The 19,996-nt window shown below is 31.6% G+C and overlaps 1 protein-coding gene across 1 annotated transcript in view; it reads left to right on the top strand.

The window, feature by feature from the left end:
- Wasl (WASP like actin nucleation promoting factor) overlaps positions 1-19,996 on the top strand; it is a 71,957-nt gene that overhangs the window by 30,054 nt on the left and 21,907 nt on the right. The window contains exons 2-8 of the mRNA XM_027926520.2: positions 4,508-4,642; positions 6,866-6,952; positions 7,483-7,579; positions 11,022-11,045; positions 17,539-17,707; positions 18,391-18,433; positions 19,355-19,508. Coding sequence (XP_027782321.1) covers positions 4,508-4,642; positions 6,866-6,952; positions 7,483-7,579; positions 11,022-11,045; positions 17,539-17,707; positions 18,391-18,433; positions 19,355-19,508 — 709 coding nt within the window. The remainder of the gene's footprint in view (positions 1-4,507; positions 4,643-6,865; positions 6,953-7,482; positions 7,580-11,021; positions 11,046-17,538; positions 17,708-18,390; positions 18,434-19,354; positions 19,509-19,996) is intronic.

The raw sequence follows: 19,996 nt of genomic DNA, 5'->3' as shown, positions 1-19,996 counted from the left end.
CCGGTACATACACAAACATATACATACATGTAAAAGTGGGAGTATTTGACTATTAACTAGACCAATGTGATTATAGAAAAAGCTGATTTTAGTTAATCATAAGATTTTTGCATCCACACTTGACATATTTTGGATATTTATTGAATATTTATCTTAAAATATTTCCTTTAAAAACATTATATATTTATTATTAAATATCAATTGTTATAAATACTTGTTCAGTATTACATTATCTTAGTATTTGTTATAGGCAGTTTTTTATTAAAAATAGGGATCTGTGGGGCTGGGGATGTGGCTCAAGAGGTAACACTCTTGCCTGGCATGCACAGGGCGCTGGGTTCAATCCTCAGCACCACATAACAATAAAATAAAAGATGTTGTGTCCACCGAAAACTGAAAATTAATATTAAAAAATTCTCTCTCTCTCTCTTAAAAAAAAATAGGGATCTATGAGTCTTGCTTTTTTCCAATCCTTTGCTATTTTGTAATAACAGAAACACCTATTTTCCTGATCTAAAATCTTCCTTTGACCTGTTACATAATGTGGTTGTTATAAATGTTCTAGATGTCTGTGGATTGAGTCTTACTTAGGATGGCCCTCCTTTTAACAAAGTTGGTATACATATAGAAGGGATTGGAAGAAGGGGCAAATACTTGTTTATTTTCTTAGTTTGGGGTCATTTAGCAGTGGCAAAGGTAGTAATGACTCTTGAGAACCACTTTGTCAAAACTGCCATGGCTGTGTATGGGGGCTGAGAGTCCTGCATTTTCATGAATTGTTTGTGCTTTTAAATTTTTTTAATTTTGAAATATTTTTGTACTTACAGAAAAATAAACTACAAACATAGTACAAACAATTTCTGTATAGCCTTCATATTTATAATACTTTACCTTGGTTGTTTTTTTTTTTTTTTCTCTCTCTCTTCATATATGTGTGCTTACCTGTTGTTTTTCTGAGTAAGTTGAGAGTAATTTGAAGGCATAGTACCCCTTTACAATATTTTAGGGTGTATATCCTGAAATCAAGGTCATTATCATAGTATCATTATCAAAATCAGAGCATGCAATTTTCAAATAACAAATATTTGTTTACTTAGGGACAAAGTATAGAAGGAGTGATAATATAGGCTTGCAGAACTATTATAAATGCTTGTGAGAATTACATTCTCTTTTATGGGTAAGAAATCAAACAGAAGATTATTCTATTTTAGAATGAGATTTGTAGCATAACAGAGTAACATTAAAAAAATACTCTAGAAACACGAAGATAAAGCAGTTAGCATTTCATCCTAGAGAATCAGGGAAATATTTCTTGGTTGGTGCAACATCAGCTTAAGGTGCTCTGTTGAAGGACAGCGAGAGGGAATTTACTTCTCAGGATACATTCCCCTATCTAGTTTTTGTTCTTGACAGTGAGAGTCTAAGGATAAATATGTTATTGTGGTTACTCAGTTCTGAAATACCCGAAATGATAAGGTTTTGGTTCTACAAAAATTGATACTGTGGGGGCTGGCTTGTGGCTCAGAGGTAGAGCACTTGCCTAGCATGTGTGAGGCACTGGGTTCAATCCTCAGCACCACATAAAAATAAATAAATAAAATAAAGATATTAAAATATGTATATAAAAATTGATACTGTGATTTTTTTTCCCTTTTAATTAACAGATTTTAACCTTACATTATTGGGCTAATAGATTTCCCTTCCTAAGCACTTCTCAGTTTTTTTTCATTAATACCGTCTCAATTATGAAAGACAAGAAGTGATGGAGTTGATTAGATGTAATTGCTTTAAAGGAATGGAAGGAATGTTTTTAAAAGTTTAATTGAGCCACTGTTCATCTAGAGTTTAAGGGATAGTTATTGTTTTTATATTGTCTGGCTTTTATATATTAAATGTTGAATGTGCAAGCAATTTTTGCATTTACAGTAATTATTTTGAATTAATTAGAAATGGCTTCATAGGGTGCTCTGACTTCTTATTTTCAGACTTTGCCCAGGTCAAGGTAAAAAGGGTAAAATAGATACCAACTTACAATAAAATTGTAGCAAAGTTTTGAATGTGCAGTTATTGAGAATTGCTTACAAATATTTGAGTTTTCTTTAGTATTAGAATAATTTTACAATACCAAACTATGTTTGCATGGAAAATTATAGAATACATGTCTTTATTTCTTATACAGATGCTTTGGAAATTTGCTTTACATTTATATAAATATTTAAATATAAATTTTTTTCTAGTTTTTTAATTTTGCACATATACATCCAAACAGTGTTTCACAGTGTTAATAATATGTGATCTTTGACAAAGGTATTTTAAGAAATGGAATTTCAGATTCTATAAGTAAGGTTATTTTATCTTTCAAGCTGTTGCTTCTTGATTTCTACTTAAAAAGTAAAGTAGAAAGGTTTGTTTTTTTGTTGTTGTTGTTTTTTTGCTTTTTGTTTTTAAGTAGGTAGTCTTGGTATCTACTTGCTTAATTGCTTTTCTTTTTAGAAATGAATGTATTTTGACAACACCATACTAAAAGGACTGTAATGTGAATTTTCACTATATGATTTTTAAAATTTTTTTTATTTTTTTTTCCTTTTGCTGTAGATGAACATAATATAATGCCTTTATTTTATTCATTTTATTTTTGTGTGGTGCTGAGGATAGAACCCAGTGCCTCACATGTGCTAGGCAAGCACTCTACCACTGAGCTACAACCCCAGCCCCATGATTTTTGAACTCTTAGACCTGGTATTTAATACCTTAAGGGTTTAGTACTAAGGGTTCAGAGCAGGAAGCCTGTGGAGTTGTCTTCCTGTGATTGCATGTTTCCAAAATACTGGTGGGTCTTGAGCAAGCCAGAGGTGCATCTGCATTCTTCAGTCTCCTATTTTAAATCCAGTGTCTTGGTGTGAAGCACTTATCCTGTTTCAAAGGTATCTTCATAATTTTTGAGTTTTTGTGGAAGATTTTCTGCTGCTTTATGTTCTGCTCATTTGAAGTTCAAAGATGAATTTGGTAAAAATACAACATTAAGCACTGTTACCTGGAAAAGTCTGTAGGGACTTTTGATCCCTAACACTATTCTAATCTTACATTTCTGATTTTGGGCATTTTAAAAGATTTGTGTGTATTATAGTTTAAGAGAATCCTTTCCAAAAGAAAGCAGTGCCCAGGCAAAGTAAACTCCAAAACAAAATAATCTCCAAATCTTAATGTAGTCTCTTCTTGATCAGTGCCCAAATTTTATTGAACTGAAGTATCATAATTACTGAATAAGAGACTCTTTTATTTAAATTATTTTTTAAACAAAACATGGTTACTATATATTCATGAAATTTTTTGTTTACACTAAAAATTTATATTTTATATTCTAAATTATTTCTTTAATTTTTAGTTTAGGAGTGACATTACTACTCAAAAAAAAAAAACATTATTGTTTTCATTGGACTTAAAAAGAGCTTTATCAGTATGTATGTGTATAACTTTCAGAGAAAGACTGAATATTTCCATTCTAGATTATAATATAAAAAAAAATTTAGAATAAAATGGGAATTTCCATTGTTTCATGATATCCGGAAGGAGAGTTGCAACAGGTGTTCTGGAAAGTAATTTTGTCCAAATGTCTGTTGCACGTAATGAATTGTCTTCTCTCCTATGCCTCCAAAAGATTCTAATTAGGTACTGTTTGGGGGAAAATCAAGATAATATCATTCAAATAGTTTTTCTTATTCTCAGTAATCATGGGTTTTTTTTTTTTTTTTTTTTTTTGGACTAAATGTCATTCCTTTAATATGTGCCCAATTGTGCAATTTGCTTAAAATTTTTTCCTTCAGTTTTAACATCTTTTATAAAGGAGATACATCTACTACAGTGATAATATGATTAGGTATCTAGCATCAATAATTAGTAACCCCTAATCTTACTTGACTTAGCTCCTGTACCATAAATGCTTAACTATCTTATTAGAAGTCAACCTTTACTAATACTAGTACTTCATTGCTTAAATGTTTAATTTATTGGGATATAGTTTAATACAGGATCTGAAGTCACACATTGTCTGAATTGGAATTTCAGCTGTACTATGTAGTTGTGTGATATTGGGTAAATTACTTAACCCTCTTTAGTGTTGGGTTTCTCAAATATAAAATGAGGTTAAAATAGCACTAACAATTCAATAAAGTTACATTTAGAAGTGCTTAGCAGGTTTCCTGATGTATTTTAAGTATAATAAATGTTGAGTTTTTCATAATTATTATTATATGGTTTTATATTAGGTATTTGTTACTTTGAAAAATAGTGGCTTAAAATAACAATAAGTGTATCTTATTTCCTTTTGCGGGGAGCCAGCAATTCAGGAGCATTTTAGCTGGGTGGTCCTGGTTTGGTGTCTTTTTTTTTTTGCCCCGCCCGTTTGGTGTCTTTCATGAGGTTGTATATAAGATACATTATTAACAGGGTCTATCTGGTCATCTGATTGTTATTTGAAACTAATGGCTTTAAAATTTATGTTTTGCAGACTATGTCTTCAGCAGTGGTACAATTATATGCAGCAGATCGGAACTGTATGTGGTCAAAGAAGTGCAGTGGTGTTGCTTGTCTTGTTAAGGACAATCCACAAAGATCTTATTTTTTAAGAATATTTGACATTAAGGTTGGTTTTATTTTGCTTTCACTTTAAACTGTATGTGATTAGGTTTCTGCCTAATTATGATTTAATATAGATGATTTATTTTTTATCTTGGTGTAATATTAAATTGCACTTAAAATAATATTCAAAGAGTGGAGTTTTGTTTTAGATATGAAGTATGGACATTGGGATCAAATGGGAACAGATCCTAAGGCAAAAATGAATACTGTAGTTCCCTCCTATCCAAGTTTTTTGTTTCCATGGTTACACATACCTTTAATCAACTATGTTTCCAAAATATTAACTGGGAAATTACTGAAATAAACAATTTATAAGTTTTAGGTAATCTTTATCATAGTATTTTATATTTATTCAATTTTATTATTAGTTATATTGTTTATCTTTTACGTTCCTAATTTATAAGTTAAATTTTATCATTATAAGTACTTTGGATGAAACAAAGGGGAATGAAGGGAAGGGGGTGGGGACGGGAGTATGAAAGACAGTAGAATGAATCAGACATAACTTTCCTGTGTTCATATATGAATACACAACCAATGTGTATTGGTTGTGTACAGCCACGGAAGTTATACTCCACATATATATAATATGTCAAAATACATTCTACTGTCATGTATAACTAAATAGAACAAATAAAAACTTTAAAAAATTATCATAAGTATGTATATATAAGAACAAACATAAGGTTTAGTACTATACAGGGTTTCGGGCATCCATGGAATATCTTCTCATGCATCCCTCTGGTTAAGGGGAAAATATTGTAGTTTCCTATTTTACCTCTTCATTGTCACCATACATTAATGATACTGTTTTTTTCTAATTATGCCTTTTGATCTTGGTGCAGTCTCTCTTTCTAGTGGTACTCTTTCATTCTACCTTGTGCATCACAGACTAGTATCCATAGTCCTTTCAGGGAACAATTGATTATTATTTCAGTTTTGTATGTACTGCTATTTCTGCACTGCTTTAAGCATTATTTATACAATCTAAAAAATATTTTCTACCCATTTTTCCTTGTGTTTCTATATTCAGATTTTTATGGTTTTATGTTTTTCACTCTCAGGTTACAAGTCTATATTGTCATAGATTTGACACCATAGATTTGTCAGGTATTCATCTCTTATGGCTGCCAGAAAAGTAATTATCATTTTGCTAAAGTGAAGTCTACATTAAATCTTTTAACATCTTTCTGTAGGTAAATTTCCATGGTTAATGTGACAATAGATTTAATGGGATTTTACTTACAAAAATCTGAAACTTTCACTAAACTGGACATTGATATCAGATAGATGACAAGCAAACCTTTTAACATCTCTGCAGTGATTTTGAAAGATGGGAATGTATCCATAGTTTGAAAAAAAAAAAAAACCTCAGTACTTTGATATTTTTTCATCATCAATGTGAAACACTATTTAGAAATGGAGTAATATGAAGAAGAAAGGAATTCCATGATAGTGTTCATGTGTGTACAGTGTATTTTAAATATTTTAAATTTATGGTGTAGGTGGAACCTTACATTTTAGTATGGGGCAATGATTATTGTTTTTCCAACCTCATATTTACTATTGGAGATAACTATGGCTGAACACACAATTAGCCACCTTGTTAAGAAGGTTAAACATTTTTTTTATCTATAGGTTAACCTTAATGTGATTTAGTCACCAGTCTCTTTCTGCAGTATTGCAGTATGATTGATACTACTTATATTGGTACTTCATCAATAGGTCACTCTGCAAAAGTTAAGAATTCAAATATTGTTAACAGTACAGAGAAGGTATATTTGACCCTCCCACATCTGTAAAACTGAAGAAAAGAATATGAACATTTCTGTAATATTTGATAGCACACAGCCTGAATATTGTTAATGGAACTGTGCCTTGCATATCCTATTTCTTCTCTCTAACATTGATCTGAGAATTATTCTGTTTTCTTTTTGTCCAAGTAACTGTATTAGGAAGTGCCTGATCAGTGTGAAATTATATATTAGCATATTGAACTAAACTTTTTTTACATGTAGGTTTCATGAAAGAAATGTTATCCAATGTTTACTATTTTGTTATTAAGAAATTATGAAAGAACAAAAAATTATAAAATAGTATATTAGTAATATATTACAATTATATGTAATGTGTGTCTAAAAATTCCCTTATCATGAATCATCTGCTTTGTTTCATTCCTAGAGATTTTTTTTTGATAGCTCTTATTTGAATTTTTACTTTTTTCTAGGATGGGAAATTATTGTGGGAACAAGAACTATACAATAACTTTGTATATAATAGTCCTAGAGGATATTTTCATACCTTTGCTGGAGATGTAAGTCATATTTTCCTTTATTGTCATGTTTAATTTTTCCATTACTTGCCTTTTTTAATCCAAAATATTTATAGAGCCCTATTGAAAATCAAATTCAGTTTTTTATTTTTTGCTAAAGATGAACTATTCAGTTTATTATTTGAATGTCTGCTTGGTAACTTCTCATAATAGTCTTTTCATTTACCTTCTCTCTCTCTCTCTTTTTTTTTTTTTTTTTAACTTTGAGATAGGATCTTGCTTAGTTGCTTAGGACCTCTCTATATTGCCCAGGCTGGCCTCCAACCTCGAACTTGTGATCCTCCTACCTCAGTTTCCCAAGTCACTGGGAATGCAGACATGCACCTCTACACCTGGCTTTTTCATGCTTTTTGCCTCATTTATTTATTTAAACCATAAAAAACTTTCTTGTCTACCAGTGTAGTCAACTTTTTCTCCTTTAGAAATATATTTATGTTAGTCATCATTTTTTTGTTATATAAAGCTAAATTTCTACATTTTGTTGTTTACCCTTTTTGCTAAAAATACTTTAGACTTGTCAAGTTGCTCTTAATTTTGCCAATGAAGAAGAAGCAAAAAAATTCCGAAAAGCAGTTACAGACTTGTTGGGCCGACGACAAAGAAAATCTGGTAATGCCCTCCTTTTTTTCTTTTATTTTTTGCATTTACATAAAATGAGCCAGCAAACTAATGGCTTATGTGTATATAGCTTTATTAAAACCCAGCTATGTTCATTGATGTATATATTGTCTGTGGCTGCTCTTTTGCTACAACACAGTTTAATAGTTAGGACAGAAAATATATGGCTGTCAAAGCCTACAGTATTTATTATGTAGCCCTTTCAAAGAAGAAAAGAAGGTTTGGTGATCTCTACCTCAGAAGAAATAGTGTTTTTTGTTGAAAAGTTCCACATACACTGAATCTAAATTTGAATTATCAATGGCATTGTAACTTACATTCTTAAAGTATTTTATACTTTGTCCATAGGTATTTTATATAAGCTTAGAATCAAATAAGCAGAATTCAAACAAGATCTATAAGCATTGCCTTGTCTGTCTTTTGTTCCTAGAGTTGTATGTTATAAAATGGTAAGGAATTTAATTTAGTACATGAAACACCTTTAACACACAGAAAAGAATTAGAGAACTATGTAGGACAGTATAGAGCTTTAAATTAATGGTTGTAATACTGTTGTTTTGACAAATGCACCAGACCTTGCTCTGGTAAAGTGGAAAAGGATGGTTAGGAAAAATGATCCTCTCCAACATCTTCCTATTAAGCAGATCAGTTTTAAGAAGAAGGATAATTTGGGAGTTGAGACTGACAAACAAATTCGCTCAAAACTAGCTACACCCTTATTGTATTGTATTGAAAAGTCCATACTTCCTGAGGTACATGTTAACGTCATTTGGAAGATGATCATATTCATCTTTTACCAGTAAGAAGGAATATACAAAGAGAAAGGAACATATTGGATCTGGAAAACATTAGTGTAAAGGCATGTATTTCATTTTATCTATCTTCATTGTTTTTTAGTTTTATTTCCAAGAAAAATGTGAGGTAAAAATGAAAATAAAATGAACCAAGTTGTTGCTTCACTGTTGCCATTTGCTTTTGCGGGGGTGGGGGCGGGTGAACTCAGGGGCCCTCTACTACTGAGTCTCATCCCCAGCCCTGTTTTTAATTTTATTTAGAGACAGGGTCTCACTGAGTTGCTTAGCACCTTGCTTTTGCTGAGGCTGGCTTTGAACTCCCAATCCTCTTGCCTCAGCCTCTGGAGCTGTTGAGATTACAGGTGTGTGCCACCATGCCCTGCTTATTCTTTTTACATTGAGTCAGTGGAAGAATTATTAGGGGCCTGCTGCTTTTTGTGGCTTTTGGGGGCAAGAGCATTTACTGTTTTTTTGCTATACTAAGAAAGAATTTAATGCTATAATACTGTAACCTCAATTTTGGAAATGGTTATGGTTCACTGCCTATTTCAGGGGCATGCTCTGATGTTAGGCCAGGGTCTCTGTAGGGCTACTTACACTCAAAACATGACATTTTTGATATAAACAAAGGAGGGGAAAAAAGTGTTAAAAATAATTGATTTTGAAATTGGTAAGATTAGTTAAAGGTGTCTTTCATTTCACACGAGAATTTTCTTGTAGATAGTCCCCAACTTTTAGGCAAAGTATTTCCATCGTAGAAAGAGTATAACATTAGGGAAGCAGCTGAGTCATCTTTGGATGGTCCTGCATGCTGTTTTAACTCCATCTTTACCTCTCTTGAACTTAGGCATGTGGGGTCCAACTTGTTGAGCAATCTATTAGTCTATTTTCTTTTCTTCACAATAGCTACTTAACCTTGGAAGCTATCATGTTCTCTTCAGACCTTTTCTTCTTTAGTTTAATCAATTCCAGATTCTTGAAATATTCCTATGATCGTTATAGACTTACCATCCTAAGTACTGTGCTTTGATTCCACGATAGATTTGATGTCATTTGCTCAATATGGTGCATACTTGAACACAATACTCCAGTGCAGTCTCACTAATACTCTGATACTAAAATATCCCTCAGTTTGATTGAACACTGTTCTGATATTTCTAGCAAATTTCTCACATTAGCTCCTATTCTGTTTTGTTCAACCAAACTTCCCTCTTTTTTCATATTAATACTTCTCAAGCCAGGATGGTATTGTATATTTAAGTAATTGCTTCTTAGAACTTAACATTCTGAACTTCTATGATTCTCTCTTTATTTCCATATTTGTGTCATTCACAAATTTAAGTAGTATTTCTTCTTTGTATGCAGAGATAACATCATTCTTGGAAACTGGGGATTGATGTTCATTGACTTAGAAGGTCTTAATTACTTTAAATGTTTTAGAAAATAACTTTATCAGATTACCAGATATATCATACATTTCTATTCCCATTGCTAAGATTTTTAACTTGTCAACCAATTAATTCTTATTGATTTTGGTTTGCGGTAACTTTTAAACTGATTATTTTATTGCATCAATATTTACGGGCATTTTTCTTAAAATTACAGAAAATTTATTCTTAGTAAATCTGTGGAAATTGCATTTATTTAAGATGCTTCAGCCACTTTTCAGTTTTCTTAAAGCCTAAGTAGTGTTTGAACCAACCTGGTATATAGGTATATGAATGCAAAGAAGTAGGTTTTCAGTGTTTTTTCTGGTCTTTCTCAGTGCTCCAAGTTCTCTGGCTATTCTTTTCCCCTTTGTTCTTTCATGTAGTACAATGGTTTTGAAAAATAACTATATTTGGGCTCCTAAAGTTTTATTTTTGGTTCTTACCTCTCACTGAACCTCAGACTGTTTATACTCAAGTGTCAGAATAGCCACACTTTTACCTGAGCAAAGTGCTTGATCCATATCCCTATCCTAGCCACACTCCCACTCAGAAATGTTTCTTCTATTTGATTCTCTTCCTGTCACTATAAAATGCTCCCTTTTATCACTCAGGCTTTCCATGATCCCTCATAATTCTAACAGTGAGTCCCATGGGCTCTGCCTTAAAATATGTCCTGGATCTCACCATTTCTTTCAACTTCTATTACCATCTTAATTCAGTCCATCATCTTGTCATATGGACTACCTAGGTCCCTGGCTAGTCCCCCTGCTGCTATTTCATCCATCCCTCTGCTGTTTCTTCCATAGTGTAGCCAGAGTAAATTTTTAGACATAGATTGGATGATGTCACTTGCCCTACTATTGGGCAAAACTTCCTGTCATGTACAGAATTAAATTCTGTAGTCCTCAATCATGGACCATGGGATCCTGCACCGTCCAGCCCCTGGCTCTCCTGACTTTTTTCATTGCACTATTCTCTTTGCTTTCTCCAGTCCAGTCTTCATGGTGTTCCCTCATGCTGTTCCCATCTCACGATTTTGGCTCTCTTATTCCTTTTCTTACTTTATTTAGATGTTTGCTTAAATATCTTCAGAAAAATATTCCTTAGCCATCTGCACATCTGTTTAGGAATAGAGTTCTAATGGATTAATTTTTCATATTGATGTTGTGTTACACAAGTCTAATAATATTGTAATTTATTTTCTAACAGAGAAAAGACGAGACCCCCCAAATGGTAAGCTCTTTCATAATTATTAACTAAAAAGATTTTAAATTATAGTTTAATTCTTGTATGGTACCCTACATTTGATTTCTGATATTTAGTATCTGTGATCAAATGCTATTAATTATGTTCTTATTGGAAATTAATGAATGGCGGGTGAGAGAAAACGTATTATTATTTGTTTTTTGTTGTTGTTTTTGTTCCTAACATGAAGGAAGAAATCATAGGATGAAAGTGGTTCATACTTAATTCTATACCCACAAATTGGCCAAGTTTAGAAACTGTACACTATTGTCCGTACTTACCGTAAAGGCATTGAATTTCATTTACTATATTTGTTTATATCCTACTTTAAGATTTATCATTTTTTTCCCTATTTCAAAAGATCTCACACTTGTTATATGGTACATGAAGCCCCTTTTAAAATGAATACTTACTGTGAAGAAGTGTTTATAAATAATTGTACCTGCATACACAATTGTAGCCCTCTTTGATAATGAACACTTGAAATATGATGAATTCATTTGTTTGCTTCTTTGAATATTTAATATCAGAGATGTAAAAGATATGGTCCCAGACCTTTAGGGTAGATTCTCATCCTGGATTTTAAACCCTCCCTAAAATTATATACTAAATTTTAACCTCTGAGGTTTTATTAATTTGTCTATGTTCTTTTCTCTGAAGAGAGAGGAACCATGTCTTTTACCACATTTAAGTGGAATCCCTGACCCCTGTGAAGTTGAAAAACCATTGCTCCAAGGAACCTTTATTATAGTGGAGAATGTAGCTGCTGCTTTTTAAAAAGCATCTCACAACTTCCCATTAGAACCTAGAATGGTTATTCAAGAAAAAACTTAGATAACACAAAGTTTTTAATATATAGTGACTATTGGATGATTATTGAGGTTTGTTTTATTTGTTAATTTTATTTTTTGTGGTGCTGGGAATTAGAACCAGGGCTGCACGCATGCTAGATAAATACTCTATCACTGAAATACATCCCCAGCCTGAGGTTTCTCTTTTAAGCAAGTAAATTGCTTTCTGATTTTGTTCTTAAATTTCTTTTCCTGATATAAAAACACAAACTAAAAATTGCATTATTAAATTTTTTTATTTACCTTATTAATTTTTCTATTGGCTAACAACCTTCAGTAGTGTTTACCATGGGTTTCATAGAAATATTAATACTTACAGGGCTGCTCTGGGACTTAAATGAGATAATCACAGTATTTAACATAGTGCTTAATAAATACTTGTTGTCATGATGAAGATAATGGCAGCAATAGTAATAGCAGCTTCTGTTTAATGAACATTTACACCAGGCATCTTCTGAGATAATTCCTATAGATGAAAAAACAGGCACAGATAAGTAACTTGCTCAAAGTAACAAAACTAGTAAAATTTTGGAGCAAGATTCTGCCTCAAGTGATTGGAGACCTAGAGAAGGGAGGAAATGTCTGAAGATATACAGTTGGTATAGGGCAAAAGCAAAGGAAGCAGAACAGCTGAGTCATTTGTGAATTTCTAATGCAGCATTAGAATTTTTTCTTGCTGTGTGCCCAGTATTTTAACCTCTGTGGTTTTATTAATTATTTTGTATTTGGTGAACATACATTAATAGTGGGGAAGACTTCTTAGTGGTGGTATCTAAAAACTTTGGAGAAAGCAACTTGAGATTTTAAAGTGTAGACATTGTACAAATCATATAATTAAAGAATGTAAGTATTTTCAATATATACAAAATGTATTTGTTAAGAGACATCTAATTTCCATGGATAAACTTTAAAAGTTCTTCATGTGGTGATGGTGTCTCACAATTTTGTTATCCCAACTAAGAGAGTCACTCATTAGTAGTGTATTTTGCTCAAATTGCTCATGGTTTTAAATATTTAGATACATAGCTTTTACCCTTTGGTGTAGTGGTCTCCAACTTCTTTCTTTTCTTTTTTTAATTGATTTTTTTTTAATGCATGACAGCAGAATGCATTACAATCCTTACTACTCATATAGAGCACAGTTTTTCATATCTTTGTATATAAAGTATGTTCACACCAATTCATGTCTTTATACATGTACTTTTTTTGCATTGCAATTCTTATTACACATATTTACCACAGTTTTTTCATATCTCTGGTTGTATATAAAGTAGGTTGACAGACAATTCATGTCTTCATACATGTACTTTGGATAATGATGTCCATCACATTTCACCATTCTTGCTAATCCCCTGCCTCCTCCTTTTCCCTCCCTCCCCTCTTTCCTATCTAGAATTCATCTATTCCTCCCATGTTCCCCCTCCCTATTCCACTATGAGCTGACCCAACTTTTTTCTTAAATGAAGGGGTTTTTAAATTTTTTTTAAATGTTGTAGGAGGTCAAATTACACAGCAGGTATTGCCAATATTGTTACCTTTTTGTTTAAAAATATTAAAATATGGTATTAATTTATCACATGTATAATAAAGGATGATCTAAATAATTGGTAATATATTTCAATACTTTTTTCTTATTCTTGCAGTTCAGCAAGTAGATTGTCTTGCTGACAGCACAGCAGTGCTTCTACTGTACTGCATTTGGTGCCTTCCACTAGATGGCGCTGGACACCTTAAACATGCCTTGCAGTGTCCATGGGGAACTTGGTTACAGAATGTCATTTAAGAGGATCTGTTTACCAGATCATTTTGAGTAATTATTTAAAAGACACTTGAGTAGAAGTTACATATATTCCTAAAATGAAATTTCATGTCTTCCTCACTGATGCCTAACTTCAGTTAGCCAATCTGACATTTTAGCTTATGCACTTTACAGTGATTTGTTCTCAGCATCATGACTGCTTGACATCAGAGGCCTCTGGGCCACCTGTTTTTCAACTCTCTCACATTGGTGATAAGTCTCTGCTTTTTATATAATTAAAGGAAACTTGTTTATTTCTTTAGATTTAAAATTAAGTAGAAATGTCTTCTGTTCTCAAGAATATTTAAAAACCTTTTCCTGTGACAGTTGTCCTAAATCAGAAGGAGGTGATTTATCATTTGATTATTCTTTTTGAGAGGAAAAAACCCAGCTCTTCCATTATGTACTACTTTAGGTAGGTGATCTTAGGATGAGTCTAACTTCAAAAATGAAATAATTAAATTTTACTAGAATGGCTTGAATATCTAATACCAGATCTTCTCTATATTTTAATATGATTGTGCCTTATACAAATTATCTCTTTTTTTATATCATTTTTGAAACATAATTAGGCTTTAGAATCAATTTAAACTTATTTCCTAATATCATCACACTCTAAATAGCTATTATCAGCAGAAATAATGAAGTACCTAAGCTCTTGAATGTATCAAAGTATTTTCCTAAATTCCAAAATTTTTTATTGTAAAGATTTAATGAATGTTGAATTTTTGGATTGCAAGTTGAGATTTGATAAATTGATAATGTATGGCAACATTTGTAAAGTTAACATGATCAGTTTCCTTGTAGTGTGACTTTTGCACAGAAGGGAAATAGTTAAAAAGTAATGGAAATAACAACATTCACCTACTTTGCTTTGTCACCAATTATGTGACTTCATACAGGTTTACTTGGTCTTTTGTCTTTTGTTTTCATAAATAAAATGAAAGACAGAAAAACCAATTTTCTGTATTTCACATTTATACTAAATTTTATATATCTCTATAGTCTGGAATTTTCTCTGTAGACTTATTTAAATAATATTTTAACCAGTACTAGTGAAATTAAAAGAGATTACGCCAAAAGAGATTATGCCAAAGCTTTATAACTGCTTGGCAGATGCTTAACAATATATTCATTTTTGAGGTACAGGAGGAGGGGAAACACAGTCTGTCTGTAGTGTGAGTTAAACATTGTTATTCATTCTACGCATCACTTTTATTGGTTCTGTCCTCTTCATTCTTGGTTCTTCTTCTGAGACCACTGAGTTACTTTTTGCTACTAAGCTATAAATCAGGCTCACAAGAATATTAACTTATTTTCATAGTAAATAAAATACTAGCTTGAGTAATTTAAACCATCAAATTTAACTTTATCCTACTCTATTACCATTTAGGTCATCCATAATATTACAGAACACTTTTATATAAACAAACAAAAATATCTTTTTCCCTTAAAAATGATTATGATTAGCTTTTGCTTTTATCTTTTAGTGGTGAGTGGTTTTTCCCTTGTAGTTGTTATTTGAATTTCTATTTCAGAAAAAGTGGTAGGAATAAAGATGGTACCTGATACTTGCAGGTCTGTCTTAAGTGAACTCTTAAAGATTCTATTGAATATAAAGATAAGAGAATAAACAATTTGTAGCCTCTTACTGTGGTATTGCTGATACTGGTTGGTATAGATAAGTTATCAAAAAAAGCAGGCAGAAAGGGAAAAATGAGAAAAGATCACTAGATAAGTCTCTGTGTCACCATTTCAACCCTTTAACCTTCAAATTTGGGATATTCTCAATGAGTCCTATATTGTGAAACTTTAGCAAATGCTGAAATATGTGAACAATTTAGAAAATCCTTGTCTACTACTTAATCAGCCTTTCAGATCATTCCATATCGTTCACCTATCCTTTGCTTCTGGTTGCCATTATTTTCAGATTATTCCTTGACACCAAGGAAACTTTTAATAATTTTTATCTATTTTATTCAGTAGCTTCCACTTTTTTGGGTATTAGTTGCTTTACTTTTGCCAACATCAGCAAATTCCATGGGATTTTTTTAAGTGAAATTATAAATAAAACTTTTAGATTATTTATTTATATATAAATACGTTTTGACTATTGATGGAAAATAACTCAGTTTTGGTGATATTAAAAATATACATTTTTTCATGTCCTTCTCTGATAAGGACACATGGCATTTATAATTTTTTAAGTTCTATTTCATTTTTAAAAAATAGTAGAGTTGAGAGAAAGAGAAAATCGGTTATATGTAATTTACCCAAGTAGGTAAACATTTTTCTTACAGACAACTTTGTATTTAGTTCATTCAAGGTTTTCAACATAATTAATAAATTATAGTCAAATTGCCATTGAGTGATCACTTGATATGCATTACCCTATAATTTCTTGAAATTTCTACTTGCCATTATATATGATTGTTTTGGAGATCCCCAAGATTATCCCCATGGCTGGTAATTCTCCAGAAGAACCCACAGAACTCCGCATATAGTCATACTTATTGCAGATATTCATTAAAGATATAAAAATTAGCAAAGGTGACAACACATGGGATGAAGTACATAGGAAACTCATACAAGTATCCAAGAGTTCTCCCAGTGAAGTCTCAAGAGATATGCTTCATTCTGTTAGCAATGAATTGGGATATGTGAAATGTTACCTAAGAAAATGCTCAATTAGATAGAGACTTAGTGCCCAGGGCTTTTACTGGGGTTTGGTCCTATAGGCATCTGCCATACCATGATTCTAGACTCCAAAGGGGAAAGCAGATATTCAACCTAGATCACTTTGTTAGCATAAAGTTTAGACATGGTGAGCGCCACCCTTTCAGGGAATGGGGGTAATGTTTTCAAAATGCAACTTCCCAGATGCCAGTGAAAGGCCATCCTTATTGTGTTATGTTAACTCCTTTTCTACAAATGGTGATAGTAGTTTATACATTTTGAAAGTTGTCACTAATGTAATGATCTTAGATTTTGTTAGAGAATTGTATATTGAAATGGGATGTTTAAGGAACATTTATTGACCTTTACTTAAATTCATGTTTTTAATTGAATATATTACATTCAGACTATTATTCCATTAATATAGTTTTTTAATTATAAGGCAAGCTTTGTGCTACCTCACTTAGTGTCACCCCTAAAAATGCTACTGATAATATCCAAGAGTGCCCAGGGTATTTTAACTGTTGATCCTTGCAAAAAATATGTGTTTTTAAGAATTTTTCCATTTTAGGTTTTTGAGCTGTATGCTTTTGATACTTATGCTCTCTATGTGTACTGGTAGGGAAAATATTAATGGACTTAAATATGACAGTTTTGGAAAAATTGGTAGTAATGATTTTATAAGTACTTTTCTCCTCATGGATTAATAAAGTTGAAACAAAGTGGTAAGACTAGACTTCTTTGTTAAATTTAAAACAAAGCAGATACCTCTTTTACTTTCTTTATCCTTGTTATTTATTTTGTGTATACCATCTTACCAGTGAGCAGTGTGTTCACTATGAAACTATTATAGGCAAAATATAAGTGATTAGCACAATTAAAAGTTTTATTCTTCCTGAGAATTAATGTTATACAAATAGAAGTTTGATGTGAAATAATGCATCTATGCCACAGTGTTTATGAATTAATTATAGGCTTTAGAAATTTAGGCAGTACCTTCTTATTTGTAAAACATCAATATATGCAGGCTTAAAATTTAATTTATAATAATGAAGTGATTCTACTTTAGAAAAAGATTTAAATTTATAAATTATGATTATATAGAATTATTTTGTTAAATTATATTTCTTTAATGTTATTTTGACTTTATTTGTAGGTCCCAATCTACCTATGGCTACAGTTGATATAAAAAATCCAGAAATCACAACAAATAGATTTTATAGTACCCAAGTCAACAACATCTCCCATACCAAAGAAAAGAAGAAAGGAAAAGCTAAAAAGAAGAGGTTAACCAAGGCAGATATTGGAACACCAAGCAACTTCCAGTAAGAGTTTTTTTGTTCTTATTTTTACTTTTGATTTACTCATCATTGATGCTCCTGATTTTTTTCTTTTGCTGGGTTGGGGGAGGGCAGGATGTTTGCATTCATTGTATTTTAAAAGCTGTAGATTTTGTTGGAGATTTTGAAGACACTTCCTCAGTATATGTCCTGTAAATCTTACAACTAATTTACTTTCTCACCCATCAGAAAAGAAAAATTAGATAAACTTGGTATTTCAACTAATTGTTGAACATGAAGATGATTTCCCACTCTGATCTACAAATATTATTTGGAAATTGCCTGCAGGCATTGTCTAGAGGGGAAAAGAAGCCTTTGATATTTATATATCATATTTTAAGCATTTTCATATGCATTACTTTATTATCTCATTATAAAACTCCTATCTTCTCATATGCATGATTCTTATATTCTTATATGACAGTTGAAGAAATAGATGCTCAAAGAGATTGTTTGAGAATATTAAGGTTTAGTTGTTACACTGCCATGGCTGGAATCCTGCTTTCATAACTCCTGGTATATAGGTCTTCCCAAAATACTATTGAGTCTATGAGAACTATCAGTGCAGGCCAAAAATTCAAAGGATGCATTTGATTTCATTCTTGTTATGTTTTCAATCCCTTTATGCATTTTTTTTTCTACTCTTCATTTTTAATTCTCTACTTTAGGCATATTGGACATGTTGGCTGGGATCCAAATACAGGCTTTGATGTAAGTGTCTTTTTAAGCCATATTCATTATTACTCAAAATAGGACTGTTACAGCCTTTTTAGATATTTTTAATTAATATTTTACTATCTCGTGAATGTGGTTGTGTTTATGTATTTGAACCACTGAGCCTTGAAACTATAGTATTGTTTTATCTAATTCATGACCAAGTCTTTGAAGACAAAACTTTATGCTTCTGGGACTTTATTTACTGAATAAGCGAAGACTTATGCTTTGAAAGCCAAGGGAAGAAAGTTATTTTTGCCAAGGGATAATTCAGGGGAATACATACTAAATTACTAGAAATTAGCATAATTGAATTCTGAATATCCAATTGTGGAATTATCTAGATGTGGCACTTTTTTTTTAATATTTTTTAGTTGTCAATGGACCTTTATTTTATTTATTTGTATGAGGTGCTGAGAAATGAACCCAGTGTAGATGTGGCACTTTTTATTATCCCTTATTTTATAGTACTTTGAGGATAAAGAAAGTGAAGCTGTGGTGTTGAGCCAGACACAGTGTCATGCTCTAGTAATCACAGTGACTCGGTAGGCTAAGGCAGGAGGATTTCAAGTTCAAGGCCACCCTTGGCATTTAGCAAAACTCTATCTCAAAATAAAAATTGAAAAGCTCTGGTAGTTTAGCACTCCGGGATTAAATTCCCAGTACTGCCAAGAAACAAAAGTTAGTATTTGGAAAAATTATTTTGAAGAAAAATATTTGTGATTGGGGTCAATAATCTTTGGTTATGTAGCTTCATTGTACTCTACAGACATTTATTGAACACTTATTTGTGTTGGGTACTATACAGAGTCTTTGGGGTACAAGTATTATAATACAGATGAGTATTCCATTTTATCATGGTTATTTTTTAAAAATTGAATTAATTTTCATAGTTAGCAGTTATGTTATCTGTTGTAGCTGAATAATTTGGATCCAGAATTGAAGAATCTTTTTGATTTGTGTGGAATCTCAGAGGCACAACTTAAAGACCGAGAAACATCAAAAGTTATATATGACTTTATTGAAAAAACAGGAGGTGTTGAAGCAGTTAAAAATGAACTACGAAGGCAAGGTAACTTTTATTTCTATATAAGCACTTGGATTTGTTTTTGTCTTGTGAATGTTTTGAGATTGGTCAGTTTCATCATAGGTAGCTATATACATACATAAGAATCCTTCCTTAAAGTTGTATTTCTTATAATTCAAAAGTAGTACTTTTTTAAATATAATCACTGTCTAACCAATAATGTAAGCATTTCCATAATACAAATAATGTAAACACTCTATTAATTTTAAAATGCAAACTCTTTCTTGAATAAAGTACAAAATTGTCTTTTGGTTCCTGAGATCAGTTTACAAAATCTGATATTTAAAGCACCTTATAGTTTAGTTGTGTCTTAACAGTTATTTCAGCAAAATGCAAATAAAATAATTTCTCAGTATGACAGTCATCTTATAGTCTCTCATGGAAACATCCATATAAATACTCATAAGTGATGCTAATTTGACTGAAATGAGCATGATGTTTATTTATCTTATTTGCAGGTTCATTACATTTCC

Source organism: Marmota flaviventris, chromosome 1 (genome assembly GCF_047511675.1).
Source record: "Marmota flaviventris isolate mMarFla1 chromosome 1, mMarFla1.hap1, whole genome shotgun sequence".
In the NCBI taxonomy this organism is placed as follows: domain Eukaryota; kingdom Metazoa; phylum Chordata; class Mammalia; order Rodentia; family Sciuridae; genus Marmota; species Marmota flaviventris.
This window is presented reverse-complemented; position numbering and strand designations above follow the sequence as displayed.